The 16,302-nt window shown below is 36.8% G+C and overlaps 1 protein-coding gene across 4 annotated transcripts; it reads right to left on the bottom strand.

The window, feature by feature from the left end:
* Positions 1-1,755: 1,755 nt before the first annotated feature.
* Positions 1,756-6,624, bottom strand: LOC145098216 (putative disease resistance RPP13-like protein 1). Of its 4 annotated transcripts, none has more exons than XM_079035883.1 (3): positions 3,035-6,624; positions 2,851-2,881; positions 1,756-2,418 (listed from the first exon to the last, which is right to left on the bottom strand). In XM_079035883.1, exon 1 carries the CDS (start codon positions 6,534-6,536, stop codon positions 3,045-3,047), a length of 3,492 nt encoding a protein of 1,163 aa, XP_078892009.1. In that variant the 5' UTR covers positions 6,537-6,624; the 3' UTR covers positions 1,756-2,418; positions 2,851-2,881; positions 3,035-3,044. The 4 variants fall into 4 exon arrangements, with proteins under 4 accessions (XP_078892009.1, XP_078892013.1, XP_078892005.1 ...); XM_079035887.1 differs by having other exon boundaries at positions 1,756-2,394; XM_079035879.1 differs by lacking the exon at positions 2,851-2,881.
* Between the last annotated feature and the right edge of the window lie 9,678 nt (positions 6,625-16,302).

The raw sequence follows: 16,302 nt of genomic DNA, 5'->3' as shown, positions 1-16,302 counted from the left end.
GATGCTAATATTGAACATGAATACGCGGTAGAAGATGCGGGACCCAAAGTAAGTTGCTTATTTGCTAAGTATTTTAAATAAATTTGTACAAGTTATTAACAAATCATTCGTATTGTAGATTTAGCAATAAGGTTAACTTTTGTTAAATTTTTTTATGAAGGCTATGCCCAACTGCAACCCCGACGTACCTTTGCTTTGGTCTCTCGATGCAAATGATCACCTCCTATTGGACAACGTTTTATAAGGTTAGGTTTCAGGATTTACTTGCCAGTTTTAGATGATTGATACCTCAAACTTTGATTAAGTTTACACTAAAAGTTCATCATTGTGGCATATTTGTAGACAAACAGTTAAAGAAGATAAAGCTCTTTGTATATGATGATTGGAAAGCATCTATTGTGCTTTTTGTGGAATCGGTTCCTATAAACCTAAATCTAGATGATTTTGGTGTTGAACAATACTTTGCTGCAAAAGTTTTGATCTTTTCACGATCGTTTCAGATACATGATCATTATGGATTAGATACCCTGGTAACTTAGCACAACTTTTTGAACAATCATTTTGTTTAGGGTTAATGACCTAGAAAGGTAACGAACTTTGGTCTTTGTCCACATTTACGTAACCATGTTTTTTTCGTTCACATTTGACCATTGAACTTGTTTGACCGGTTCAAAATAGGGTAATATGACCGGTAATTAGCTGTAACATTACCCTATTATGAACAATTCAAACAAGTTTACTGGTTAAATGTGTACGAAAAAAACATAGTTACCTAAATATGGACAAAAACCGAAGTTCCTTACCCATTTTGGTAATATTGGGTTTTTTTATGTTAAATGCAAGTAGTCATAAGATCCATTGATGTGAAATGAAATTGGGTTGTGTGGTCTTATGTCTGAGGAGATGGTTAAGTCTTGGGCCAACCAAATTTAGGCTCAGCTATGTAGGGGTTAGGTTGTATACACTTAAGGGGCTAGGTTGTATGTGTTTTAAAGACCGAGCAACACAGCTTAACCCATGAGTAGCCGTGACTAAACTGGGTTAGACCAAGTCTAGCCTAATGGTTCATTGACTGTCGGAGCCTGATCCAAAGACACACAGTCCCTAAGACGGTTCTTGTTCAGTATTACCAAAACGGGTAAGAAACTTTGATTTTTGTTCATATTTAAGTAACCATGTTTTTTTTTTTCGTACACATTTGACCAGTAAATTTGTTTGACCTGTTCATAATAGGGTAATATTACCGTAATTACCGGTCATATTACCCTATTTTGAACAGGTCAAACAAGTTCAATGGTCAAATGTGAACGAAAAAAAAACATGGTTACCTAAATGTGGACAAAGACAAAAGTTCGTTACCTTTCTAGGTCATTAACCCTTTTGTTTACCATTTTGTTTCATGTCTTCGATAGTTACCTTGTATGGACTTAAAATTTCTTTCTGTGTATAATGTCGCTTATGGAAACTATATCGTAGTAAGGTGTCTATAAGTATGTGTTGCGATATGTTTATTTATTTATTTATTTTTTATTTTTTACATTTATGCTTCCCTCTTTTGCAAAATGTATCTCCTTCGTTACGTAATGAAATATATGTTTGCTATGTAACTTGTGAATGTCAAACAACGCCCATCAAAAAGAAAAAAAATATATATATTATGAAAAAAAAACCGACCATTTACAAAGCACGGGCCTCTTTAGTAATTATATATGTAACTATATATGTATGAATATGAGTCCATAACGATGCCAAACAAACAAAAATCCTTGATGCAAGTTGCATTACTTTATTATAATATTTTATAGAGCAAATTACTCGAATGGTCCCTATGGTTTGAGATAATTTGCGCGCTTGGTCCCTAACTTATTTTTTTAACTCGGAAAGTCTCTAACGTTTGTTTTTGTTACGCGCTTGGTCCCTACTGTTTGTTTTTGTTATGCGATTGGTCTCTGTCTTATCTAAAAAAACTATTATTTAAATAGGAAAAAATTGTAGGATAGGTAGGGTAAAGTGAGGGGGTTGGGGTTGGGGTGTGTTTATTTAAATATTTTAAAAAATCAAGGGCAAAATGGTTTTTTAGGTAAGACAGGGACCAAGCGTGTAACAAAAACAAACAGTAGGGACCTTCCGAGTTAAAAAAATAAGTTAGGGACCAAACGCGCAAATTACCCTAAACCATAGGGACCATCCGTGTAATTTACTCTAACATTTACTTATGTGTGACACATAAAAGACGGAAAATATAGATACCAATCAGTGGGTCCAACAAAACACACAACTGTGAAGACTTTTGAATGCTTCTCCCGTTAAAAGTCCATCGCCACAAAAATAAGGTTCACTGTCCTTGAAAGCTATCAATCACCCTTCTACCACCTTGATTGTGCTTTGATAATTCTACAGAAGCCAGGGAAGACACACCTGAGTACAGATATCGTTATGAAATTCCTAACATAGATTTACAATTTCAAAGTACTAAATACTTAATTTTTTTTCTTCTACTTTTAAATAATGTAGTTCTTTCATTGGAAAGGACAAACAAAATGAACACAACTTGTAAATAGCTTTGTACAATTATTCCCTCTAATGAAACATATTGTTGTTTTATGAAAGGTGTCATTACTGTAATTTGATATTTTGATATTAGAAAGTTCTTATTTATCCAATATACTGTAACCAAGGACTTCAAGAAAAACAATTTTGTCATCATACACAAAAGTCTCAAAATTAATACGGAGTATTACTAATACAGTAATACTTTGGGATTATGGTTGAAAAGAAAAAGAAAACATAAATTAGAACGTATAACTTAAAAGGGGACATTCATTTATTTGAAAAACTAAAGGAATTTACCATGTTTTGTTTAGGAAGAGGGACATAATACCTACATGATTCGAAGACATATATATTAGTCCTAGAACCCTCTTGCAAATTTGTTAACTACGAAACATTAACTAAAATAATAGTAGTACTAAAATTTATAAAAAAAAATTCATTACTTATGTAAGAGTGGAGTGATGGGAAAAACATAACATACCTTTTTTTTACTAATAAACATTCACTTTCAACAATGATGGGTCAGAGATTGTCTCAGCCATATCCCTAAGCTTCGGGCATGAACAAATATCAAGACGTTTAAGGCATGTGAGATCTTCTAAGACCTCTGAAAGCGATTCCACATCCATAAAATCAACTAGTGTTAGAAAAGTTAGAGATTTTGGAAGTTCAAAAGATGATGAAGTAGTAGTATTCTGTATGTCTTCTGCCACTGTAAATGAAACCACTCCTGAATTTTGGCCATATAACACTAGTTCAACTAATGATGTTGGAAAATTTTGGGGACCCCACTGGGACATGGGCTTATTTAAGGATCCTATACCTAGGGTACTTAAATTAGGTGGCCACAACCCACAAGGAAAGGAATACTCCATACTTGGACAATCATATATCCACAGTTGTTCCAATGATGTAAAACATTGCAAATGCTCATGAGGAAATGACTTCAGATTCTTGCAATTATTGATTTGAAGAGCTCTTAGGCAAAACACAGGAAGAAATCCCAAACCACTCTTTGGAATGGGTTCAATGTTATCACAATTACTGGTTACTGTTTCGGGGAGAGAGGAAGGAAGCTCTTGCACTTGTGAGAAGGTCAAGGAAGTCACCGAATCACAACAACTTATCACCAACCTCTCAACATTGATAGGGCAGTTGTAACTCTCCACTGTGTCACAACCATTGATCATCAACCTCTCAACAACTGATGAAGAGACACCAACCATGCTTCTTAATACAGTTTCAGAGCATTCTTCTATATGTAAAATTGTAAGTGATGGTATCATTCCAATTGACACTTGAGCTAGTTTTGGACAACGGATAATAGATATCTCAACAAGGCGAGGAAATGATCTACTAATTCCATTGCTTTCACCCCCATTAGTTGACCAACTATGCCAACCTTGCATATCGTCAAATTTCAATACTTCAAGTGAAGGAAATGCAACACCAAGGAAAGAAGTTTTAGGTGAAAGTAACTCCATACCCACAGTTTTAACTTCATGCATTCTTTCAATAAACAATTTCCCAAGTGATCGTAGATGTCCAAGTGTTGGTAAATGTGTAGTTCTACAAGCACGTAACGTAATCTCTGTTAACCGATCAAACGAAGGATCACCAACCCAACTAGGGAATCTTGTTCCTTTGTAGAACAATAATTTCAGGTTTCTAACCTTATGATGAGGAATTAGACCTTTAAGTACTTCATATTCAATCATCTCATTCCGAGAATTATCAAACACGTCACTCCATTCCATCTCCAAAACATCAAGACCGATCTTCTGATGTAAGTTGGCATCCTTTGCTTGAATGGGATTAATCACTTTCTCTAGCCCCATAATGGAAAGTCGACCTTGAAGATCTGATAGGCCCTTAAGCTCATGTATTTTGAATCCGTTAGCCGCTGAAATAACTACCTTTGATAAAGTTTGAAGTCTCTTCAACCCACCAATCCCTAATGGCATCTTGTTCACTTTTGGAGTACGACTTATGTCAAGATGTCGTAGGTTTATTAACTTTTGAAAACTTTTTGGCAAGCTAGATAACTCGTGACAATCATGTATCAACAAGGTTTGTAGATTATAAAGGTCACTCACTTGTTCTGGTAAACATGTAATTGATGTATAAGAAAAATTGAGGTACCGAAGATGCTTGAGACCACCAATAGATTGTGGTACCTGTGTGATGATTTGAGTTGATAAGCTTAGTACCCTTAAGAAGTGTAGTTCAGGAAGTAATTCAACAAGAATACTGTCTAATAAGTGGTAACTTTGCCAACGAAATGATAATAGTGAGAAAGTGCGTAGGCGTCGAGCTCTTTTTAATTCCTTGAGCTTTTTATATGATCCGGATCTTGGACCTATAAGTGAAAAGTGTCGAAATTTCTCAAAAGTTTCATGCTTTTCGTATGCATCCATCTTATCATCCAATCTAAAGAAAAACTCTCCTGCAACACTTGTGGCCAAGTCATTTATCAGGTCATGCATTGTAAATCCTAATTCGTCAATCGTTGAATGTTGAAAAAACGACCTTGACTTTAGCTCTTCAAAATACTCATGACCTAAACCCTCCATTGACATGTTACCCTTTGATTGGGATAAAAATCCTTCTGCCATCCACATAAGGACTAATCTGTTCTTGTAAAACACATAATCCTTTGGAAATAAGGAGCAGTATGCAAACAACTGCTTCAAATGTGGAGGGAGATGATAGTAGCTTAGTCTTAGAGCTGGAAAAATCCCTCTTCCATCTTGTATATCCCATATCTCACTATTCAACAAATTCTCCCATTCATCACCACTTCTATTTGTCTTCAAGACCCTCCCAAGCGTTTTCAAAGCCAAAGGCAATCTACCACATTTCTTCACAATGCCTTCTCCATGTAATTTAAGTGTTGGATGTTTCTCAAAGCTCTTTTCACCAAGCGCATGTTGAGCAAATAAAGACAACGCATCTTCAGTTGACAAAACCTCAAGATGATAAGCTACATCAGTGTCCATGAGTGATGCCACCTTTGTATTGCGAGTAGTAACCATGATTTTACTTCCAGGTGCCCCAACAAGAGCACATTGCAGGAGTTCCCACTTACTTTGGTCTTCGTTCCACACATCATCTATAACAAGTAGGAACCTTTTATTTAAAAGTTTTTCTTTAAGGGCCTCATGAAGCAAATTTAGATCAGCAAACTCTTCGTTTTTACCGTTTACTGCTTGAAAAATAGTCTTGCTAATATTAAACACATCAAACTCTTGGGAAACACAAACCCATGTCCTAAGTGCAAAGTGATCCTTCACTTTCTCCTCATTGTATATAATTTTAGCAAGAGTGGTTTTGCCAATCCCACCCATACCAATTATCGACACTATGCTGACATTTTGGTCACATGATTCATTTCCCAACAACTTTCCGAGCAATGCCTCTTTATCACCTTCCCTACCCATGATTTTGGACTCATCCACCAGTGAAGTTTGCTCGGACGATTTCTCTGTTATATGTGACCTTTCAACATTCACATTAACATTCACATTCAAGCCCAAATGATTTTTCTGGTCTACAATATCATTCAATTTCGAGGTAATCTCATCCAGCTTAGAACTCATTTGCTGACCATACATAATGTTGGTAGGAGAGAAATTTGTACAACAAATTGGAATGATCTTCAATACCTTACTAGTCATGGTGCCGGCGTTTGATTCTTGATTCAACTTGCGTCGCATAGCTTCGGTGGCCAAATCATCGAGTACATCGTCTATGTTGTAAGCCAAATCCTGGAGTTTGTTGACCCATAATTGAACAGCTCTATCTGTGATGTGCTTTTGGGCTGCATCAGCAAGCACGGCTTGGATCTGGAGCAGGGTGTTGTTCCATTTGTTCAGCTGAGAGATAAGTCCCTCCGACCGAGCTAGCTTGATCAAGTCCGCAGAGCTCAGCTTCTCGAATAGCACTGTGATGAATGCGGCGAGAAATATTTCAGCAACAGCCATTGGAAGTTGGAAACGGAAAGTTTTTTTTTTTTTTTTTTTTCTTTTCTGGGTTTTTGATCTGAGAACAAGTGATGGATAAGAATTGGCACAGGAAACAAAGGGGTTGACTTGACTATGTGTTGATAACTGTTTTCACTTCCTAATAGAAAATATAAAATAGAGTAAATTACACGGATGGTCCCCATGGTTTAGGGTAATTTGTGTGTTTGGTCCTTAATTTATTTTTTTAACTCGGAAGGTTCCTACTTTTTGTTTTTATTACACGCTTGGTCTCTGTCTTATCTAAAAAACCATTTTGCCCTTGATTTTTTAAAATATTTAAATAAACACACCCCAACCCCAATCCCTTCACTTTACCCTATCTATCCTATAATTTTTTCCTATTTAAATAATAGCTTTTTTTAAATAAGACAGAGACCAATCGCGTAACAAAAACAAACAATAGGGACCAAGCGCGTAACAAAAACAAACGTTAGGGACTTTCCGAGTTAAAAAAATAAGTTAGGGACCAAACGCGTAAATTACCCCAAACCATAGGGGCCATTCGAGTAATTTACTCTAAATGTTAATGATAGAATTGTTGAGAAATGCATGATACCAATAAGCTAAATTATATATATATATATATATATATATATATATATATATATATATATATATATATATTGTTTTAGTTTCTTTGATGTAGGTAAAAATCGTCTGAACTCACATTGCGTTCCATTTCGGGAAAATGACTTATTAAGTTAATTAACTTTTCGGTATGTTTATATCTAGGTAGCTATCTTTTTTTTGTACACATTTAGGTAATAAACTTGTTGGAAGTGTTCACATATGACCATTATGACCTGCTATAGCAAGTTAAATCGTAGATGTGAACGTTTTTAACAAGTTCGTTACCTAGATGTGTACACAAAAAAATAGTTATTCAGATATGAACAAAACGAAAAATAAAAGCAAATTACACGAATGGTCCCTGTGGTTTGGGGGAATTTGTGTTTTTGGTCCCTAACTTATTTTTTTTAACTCGGATGGTCCCTACTGTTTATTTTTGTTACGCGTTTGGTCCATCTCTTACCTAAAAAGACTATTTTGCCCTTATTATTTTATTTTTTAATTAATTTTTCTTATTTATGTATTTATTTTTATATATTAAAAAAAAACTAATAGACCCCACATATTTGTATCTCATCACCATAAACCTCAAACCACTTTTGAGAAATTTAATTCGGATGGTTCATATTGTTTATTTTTGTTGCGCATTTGGTCACTATCTTACCTAAAAATACTATTGTGCCCTTATTAATTTATTTTTTAATTAATTTTCTTATTTATGTATTTATTTTTTATATGTTTAAAAAAATTAATGGATCCCACATATTTGTATCTCCTCACCGTAAACCTGAAACCACATTTGAGAAATTTAATTTGGGTCTTACCGGTCACCATCCCATCTCTCATCCTCCCTAACTTATATTTCTTTTCCATCTTTAGTAACATCGACGTCTTTACTATCCTTATTTTTTTGGTACTTCAACTCTCGCGAACCAACACCATAACCTACTGTCTCTTCATCTTTGGTGGGTTGTGGTGTTGATTCGACGGAGTTGAAGGACCGAAAAAAGAAGGGATGATGAAGACGAAACAAAATTAATAAGTGCACAATAGTCTTGTTAGGTAAGACAGAGATCAAGCTCGTAACAAAATTAAACTGTAAGGATCATCTGAGTTAAAAAATAAATTAATTAAAAAATCAACAGTATGAATCATCCGAGGAGATACAAATATGTGAGGTCTATTAATATTTTTAAATATATAAAAAATAAATACATAAATAAGAAAATTAATTAAAAAATAAATTAATAAGGGCACAATAGACTTTTTAGGTAATACAAGGACCAAACGCGCAACAAAAATAAACTGTAGAGACCATCCAAATTAAAAAAATAAGTTAAGGACCAAAAACACAAATTTCCCCAACCCACAGGGACCATTCGTGTAATTTACTTTTACTTTTCATTTTGTTCATATTTGGGTAACTATTTTTTTGTACACATCTAGGTAATGAACTTGTTGAAAGCGTTCACATCTAGGATTTAACCTGTTATAGCATGACATAATGGTCATATGTGAACACTTCCAACTAGTTTGTTACCTAGATGTGTACAAAAAAAAATATAGTTACCCAGATATGAACATACCGAAAAGTTAATTACCTTCATAAGTCATTTTCCCTTCCATTTCTTGCTAGTTCATATTTTGAAAGTTGCTAGCACTACAGAATTGGTTAATATTGGTATAGAGTATAAAATTGATTATAGAGTAGAGTTTTCAAACTCTATATTACAAATAGAGTATGGTTCTGTAGTAATAAAATGGGTTATATTAATAAAAAGTTATTGCGGTTATTCACATGTGATTAAACCTTGTTACTCACATGTGATTAAGCTTTTCACATGTGATTGAAAAGTGTTCCCATGTTTTCAATTTCATAATTGTTTTTATTTGAATATTCCCCCCCCCCCCTCTTCGACATATAGTGAAAGAGATGGCAATGAGTTAAGAACAGATCTTATGTGTGCCATCCAAACTTTAACAAGGAAAAGGTTTGATGGTTTTAATGACCGATGATGTATTAAACTCCTATAACACATTACATGTTCTTATATCTAACATATCAAATTGATAATAAACAAGCATATGTAACTTTAAGTGACGGATATATAAAGTTTCTCCGTTGGGGGGACCATTAATAGACTCTATGGTAACATATCAAATTGATAATAAACAAGCATATGTAACTTTAAGTGACGGATATATAAAGTTTCTCCATTGGGGGGACTATCAATAGACTCTATGAATGACTCGGGTCAAATGGTCAAAATAATTGGGTTGGATGAAAGTGGTGGTAAATTTAAAATAGAAAACAATGTGGTTCAAAAGAAAACCAGGTTCAATTCAAAACAAAATCAAGTTCAACCAAAATTATAGGTTCAATTCAAAAGAAAATCAGGTTCAATCAAAATTATAACCGATTCACCATGCATAAAAGACTATGTTTTTATATTAACTATTATTTCATACCATTAGATTTTTTCATATTTGAATGAAACTCATGACACATAGTAGAATGAAACACCTTATACTTTCTACTTCTCTTATTAAGCAACTACAAGGATCCATCACTAAATATAATTAACATGACCTAATTGGTTTATAAAAAGTAATTTAAGTAAAATCATGGTCAAACAATTGTTCCAATTAATAGGTTTAATTGTAATTATTCCTTTTATGATTGATAATTATCAGAAAATCTAATTTACTTATATATATATATATATATATATATATATATATATATATATATATATATATATACTACTTTATAATACATATATAATAGGAATACCAAAGGTTTTAAGATCAAAATCTTAAAACAAGGAGCTTAAATCTTAACCTTACTACAAGGATCCATCACTAAATATAATTAACATGACCTAATTGGTTTATAAAAAGTAATTTAAGTAAAATCATGGTCAAACAATTGTTCCAATTAATAGGTTAAATTGAAATTATTACTTTTATGATTGATAATTATCAGAAAATCTAATTTACTTATATATATATATATATATATATATATATATATATATATATATATATATATATATATATATATATATATTGATGAAATATTAATCTCTTAGATCGTTTAGATCTTACACAGGTTTGGCAAAACGATTCAAACAAAGTAATAAACAAGAGATGGAATCAACAGTATGCTTAATGATTCAAATGATTCAAGCCTCAGCAGAGCTCGACAAAGAACTTCCGTTGTAGAGGCTTTAGGGTTTACAATCGATAACTATAAAACGATATCAAATCTACTTCTGAAAAATCACGTACTAAGATGCATGCAAGCACCTATATATACTTAAAACCTAACAAATAAATCACGGATGGACAGGCCCAATCCGGATACAAAACAGGGCTAAGAGCCGAGCCCAAGACGCAACACCATACACCCAACAATCTCCCCATTTGCGTCAAATGGGGAGAGACTCTACACCGGCTTACTAGACCCAGCTGCATCAGCCTTCTTTGTAACCTTGAATAAGCAAGGAATGATGGCGAGAAGAGTTACCCTGAACCGAATATACCACTGGATCATATCGTTGAAGTATTTCTTGTCACTATCAGAATTTTTCCTGCATCGATGGATGATCCCTAGAACATGCTCCAGACAAGCTGTAGAGTAAAGATGTTTATCTGCTAAGGCAAACAAACACTTATGGCCTTCTCCTCTTGTGAACATGACCGAGTTTCGCTTCGAGTCAATCCTCCGCATCTGCATTTTGTTCAGATCACTTGCAGAACCGACTGGGGCGACAGTAGGCTTCTTTCTAAGGACACTAGCGATTTCTTGATCCAGCTTGGCAACCTCCATGACATAGCAGCCCAACATCCTTTTTAAGTGATCTATGATCGGCTCATATTCCTTTTCATTGGTGAGGAGGATATTGTGCAGAATAATCCAATCATGAGGATTTAAGTTGGGAAGATCGGCAAGAGAAATGGAATGTTCGGTTTTCTCTGACCCCCTCAAGACTTTGAATCGAACATTGATAAAGTTGCCCTTTTTTGCAGGTTTGAGAACCCGGACGTTGATGATTTTTTGTGCACTCCATGTTTTATACTGAGGCTGAGCATACCTCAGGTAGAAATCAATCAACTCCTTGTCAACCTTCGGGTGCGGATGAGGAACTTCAGCAATGTGGTCGAAGGCATGAAAGATGAAGGCCTTTCTGGTCAGGGGCATGTCAAACTGTGAGTCAATAGAGTTATCTCGATCCAGTGAGATCACATGTTCTAGCCAGAGGATACTTGGAGACTCGATTGCTTCTTTGATAAGCTTTTCAAGAGTCCAAGGAGGGAACAGTGTTTTTCGACTTTCAAGGAGATCATGAGCCTCCTTCATTTTCGTTTCATTTGCCTCAGCCTCCCTAGCAACCCGAGTGTTCGGATTCAGTTCACTTTCCCTGGCCTGCTTCTTCAAGATCTCTGCAATCGTTTCTTTATCTTCGTCTTCGTCACTATCACCAGTAACCTTCTTACCTTTATCTTTAGCACCCGAACCTGATGCATGACCAGTTGATGGTTCGGTTGCTTTGGTTTGAGCAGTGGAAACAGGAGGAGGTTGAGATTGATCATTTCCCTTTGAGCTGTCTTCTCCCCCTTGTTTTGGAAAGGCCACAGGCTCAGGAAGCCCCTCAATTTGGCTGAGTATGGAAAGCACAGGAGTCAGCTTCTCATGTAGGGTTCGCCTTACCGAGTAGTTGAGAATCGGGTCATGCGCTTCAAGGATGTTTGTAATGGCACTGTGGACATCCGAAACACAACTCTTAATCACTGCTCGCTCTAACAGAAGAGTATCAACCTCCTTCCTTGATTGAGAAAGAAGAAGGTTCTTGGCTATAAGCGTAGAGGTTTTGCGAGCAAGGGCATCCATCACAGAATTTTCTGTGGCCAGATCCTGTTGGAGTTTGGAGAGACGCTCGTCAATGCTGGACTGGAAGGTTTTATGGTATGTTTCAAGAGTCTGTCGAAGACTTGAAAAGTTCTGCTGTTCAGTGGCAAACAAAGTGGTCAGCTTCGTAATGGCAGAATTGACCTTCTCTGCATTGGTTTTGGTAGCCCCCTGCAAAGACTCCAGAAAAATGTTAGCATCTTTGAATAGTTTTTCGACTTTTTCGGTCGCAGCAGTGCATGCCTTTGAGGATGCATCAATGGCAGCAGTGGCAGAGGTGATGGAGGCTTCGTTTTTGTTGGTGAAGGCATCCACCATTTTCTGAATAGCATCCTCTGTCACGTGGGACCGAGAGGAAGAGGAAGAAGCGATGAGATTGTCAATTATCTCATGAAGTTCTTTGATGTGCTTTCTGGTGACAGGAGCATCATCATCATCATCGCTTTGGATCCTGTAAGGGCTGTAGTATGTGGAATCAAAGGTCATATTTTCCCCACCCAAAATGTCTCGGTTTCTGCTGAGGGAGTGGGAGATAAGGTTGAAGTGGGAGGTTCAAAGGTAGGGGTAGGTTCAGGTGTAGAAGATGGCTCAGTAGTAAAGGTGGTTTCGGGTGCTGAAGTTCGATCCCCCGTATCAGATACGTTGGTTCGAACCTCACTGATAGTTGTTTTGGTGGCTTCAGTGAAAATGGTTGGTGGTATAGGAATAGATGTGGTTGGTATAGGGATAGAAGAGGTTATGGGGGGAATGGAAATAGTGGTGGTTATGGGGGGAATGCAATCAGGTATGGTGGTAGGAGGAGGAGAAATAGGTTTGGATGAAACTGGTACCTCATGTGAAGGCGAATAGGGAGGAGTATCAGCTCGAGCTGATACCTTTGAGTCAGACTTGTCAGCCTCTGAATCGCTTGAGGAAGAAGAAAGAATTAGTTTCCTCCTTGGCTGGGTTTTCTTCCGTTTCGGTGGGTGGGATTGATCTGTCTTTGAGGGTTTCCGCTTCTTAGGAGAAGGATCCTTCGCCCCTTGAGCCTGTTTCTTAGGTTTCCCTTTATCTGGTTTCTTTCCCCTGGCAGGTGGTTTATCTACGTCATTGATGGATTGAACCATCTCTGCAGTCAGCTCCCTTGGACCCGAAGGACGAAATTCCTTGTAGGTCTTCATGATAATGCTCGCCTTAGACACACCGGCGTACATAGACTCCGGAATGGATCCAATGAATGAGAACTTTGTGGGATCAGTGACAATTATATTGGTGGTGTGGAAGACACTGATCGAGGAGAGGGGGGAATCAGCTACAATTGGAACATGAAGCTTGTCCATTGCCCATTTGGTGATGAGCGTCCAAAATCTGGCATAGGATACTTCAGTATGACGAGATGTGGAGGCAAGGCTTTGAATTAGCTGTTGCTAGAGAGCCAAGCCATAATCTAGGTTGATCCCATTGTATAATCTGTAGAGAATGGTCATGAACAATTTACTGGCCCCATCAGAACCAACACATCTCTCAGATAATCCCTTGAATAGAAGGGTGAAGAAGCCGTTCCATTGAGGAGGAAGACACGACTTTTTAAACTTCGTTACTGTAGTGAGAATTTCTGTGTAGCCCATGTCATAAAACATTGAGAATAACTGTCCCACAGAGATTGACTCAGGGTTAACCCTTGATTCATCAGGTTCAAAACCTAGAAGCCAGCAAAAACGTTGCTTGGATATGGAGGTCTTGTTGGAAAGAATGTCGAAGTAGATTCTATCCACTGATTTTTCATAATGAGCAGTGGAGAACACCTGGGAAAGACACTCCATGGGTACGATTTCCACCTTCGACAAGGCGAGAACTAGTGGAGATTATTTGAGACACTCCACGATGGGATACATGTAATGATCGTAGACAAGAGGGTTGAGGTCAATCACCAGGCTTTGTTGAGGTCGAATAGGGAGAATGTTGGTGCGAGAAGAAGTTTCATGAACAGACGAAGAATCCGCCATTGTTGAAAACTGGGTTGAAGAAGATGAACGGTGAAGGATAAATCGCCTTAGATTGCTCTCTGATTTTGGATTGTTGTAAAGTGGTAAAGGATATTGGAATGATCCCTTTATACCGGGTAGAGGAGAGAGAAGAATCAGCCCCCAAATCCTCTCGAAATGTGAAACGCTTCTGGAATTGACTGATTTATGACTGTTAGCAACCCCGATGATTGCGCATGAGAGAGAAATATTGTGCCATCAAACGCGCCTTTTCATCATATCACTTTTTTGAACTGTTGACCTTCCGGCTGAGTCATCATCATATCTTTTAATATAGCTGTCATCATGAGATAGAATCAAAGATATTAGAAGAGCCATGTCAGTCTTTGATTAAGAATTTCTTTGAGACCCAAAGCTATACAAGAGTAAATAGCATGTCTCGAACCGAACCAGACTTTTGGAAAATCAAAAGATTTTCGTGCATATGTGATGCCAATGTAGACATAAAACAGTGGATCCCGGGCACGAATCTTTTCCTTCAAAGTCAAGAGAGACTTTAATGTGTCTGTATGGATTCCTGTTGAATTACGATCAAACACTTGTTAAGAAGTGTTGAAAGGCATCTTTTGATAAGGCTTAAAAGGGTGGCTTTCGCTTCAGTTTTGAATCCCGGACCTTGACATAAGACCAAAACCAAACGAAGTACTTGTGAGACCGATGTGGTCTGTTGAACCAACACTGGGTTTCCTGTTATAAAAGCTGGATGGACTAAACCCTGGTTTTTGTCTGCTGTTATTTGGAGGACCGAAACAAGACTTTGGATAGTTGTTTCTTCCAGGACCGAACCTGTCCTCTTGGTCTTGTTCTTTCTGTGATCCAGGCGTGTTCTTTTGATTCTTTTGGTTCATAGGATTGAAGCTTCCTTTATCTTGTTTTTCTCCTTCTTTGGCCTTGGAGTTTCCCTCGAAGTGAGTGTAGTGAGGATTTTGGGAGCGCCAAAATTGTTTTCGCTCTAAGAGGTTTTTCTTATACCTCAGATTCCTCTGCTGCTTTTGATTTTTCACCTGTTTGGGTTGTTTGTGAATATTCGCCTTCTGTTTTGGCTTCTGAACAACAGGCTCACGCTTCATAGGTGAGGTTTCACTTGTGGATGTGACTTCTTCTACAGGAGTTTCTTTTGTGCCGCTTATACTTGGTACGTCAAAATTGGTAGGTTTATTCAGCGATTCAGGCACATATCTGCCTTTGGTTTTCCATGAAGTTCGCTCTGACAGACCAACTGTTTCGTCTGCATTGTCTATGGGTGCTGACCAGAAAAACTCATCACAGCCATCTGCGTTATCTTCATTCACTATGGCAGTGAGTTCGGCTGTTTGATGTTCGGTTACTCCTGTGACCGTAAACACTTGATTTGGTGTGGTTCTCACCTTTTGATACACAACAACCTTTTCTTTAAGGGCTGGGGACTTATTTTTGGACAAGCGAGCGAATTCCATAGAATTTTCAGAAATTAGATTTTTGTGGTTTTCGGGTTCACTCTTGACAAACTCGGAACAATCGACTTCAACCTCTACATAAATTTCACTCATATCATCGTCCTCATCAAGTTCAGATGCGTTTTCAACATCAATTTTATTTTCTGAACTTAAATTGGCATTCAATGAGTTGAATTTTTGTATGGTTTCGGTCCTGAGTTTTAGCTTGTCATTTTTATCCAAAAGATTTTTAAGCATGTCCTTATGATCTTTGGAATTTATAAAAGATTCTATTTTATCCAGACCATACATATAAGTGGGATTGACATCATCGGAAGATACAATACTTTCACAGTTGTATGCTTCGGCATCGATTTCATCCTCCTTAAACTCAAGGAAGGGTAGAATCATGCGATGTATCTTCTGCCCTATTTCACAATTTAGATGCAGTTGAGTAATGTTAGCATAAAGTCTTTTAGCAATCAAACAGAAAACATTCCTTTGTTTTAACAATTTCAAGTTGTCTCTTTGCAAATAAATGTTTTCATCTCTAGACTTAATTAGCTCCGACTTCTTCTGCTCAATCCACATCCTTCGCTCCTCACTTTTGGATGACACCCTACTCATTTGGTCAGTTAGATTAGAATTTGTGACCCGTGTTTGAGTTAAACAGCTATCTAGACTCGAAATTCTTGAGTTCAAGTTTATTAATTCTTTTTCGTATGATACTTGTGGAACTTTAAACGAAATAAAAATGGATTGTACGTTCTTGATCAATTCGTCAAGTTCATTGATCTGCACAC

Source organism: Lactuca serriola, chromosome 1 (assembly GCF_051521515.1).
Source record: "Lactuca serriola cultivar US96UC23 chromosome 1, Lser_US96UC23_V15, whole genome shotgun sequence".
Classification (NCBI taxonomy): Eukaryota; Viridiplantae; Streptophyta; class Magnoliopsida; order Asterales; family Asteraceae; genus Lactuca; species Lactuca serriola.
This window is presented reverse-complemented; position numbering and strand designations above follow the sequence as displayed.

Excerpts from the sequence above, each read along its gene's own strand:
- LOC145098216 (XM_079035883.1), bottom strand. The coding sequence starts at position 6,536 with ATGGCTGTTGCTGAAATATTTCTCGCCGCATTCATCACAGTGCTATTC.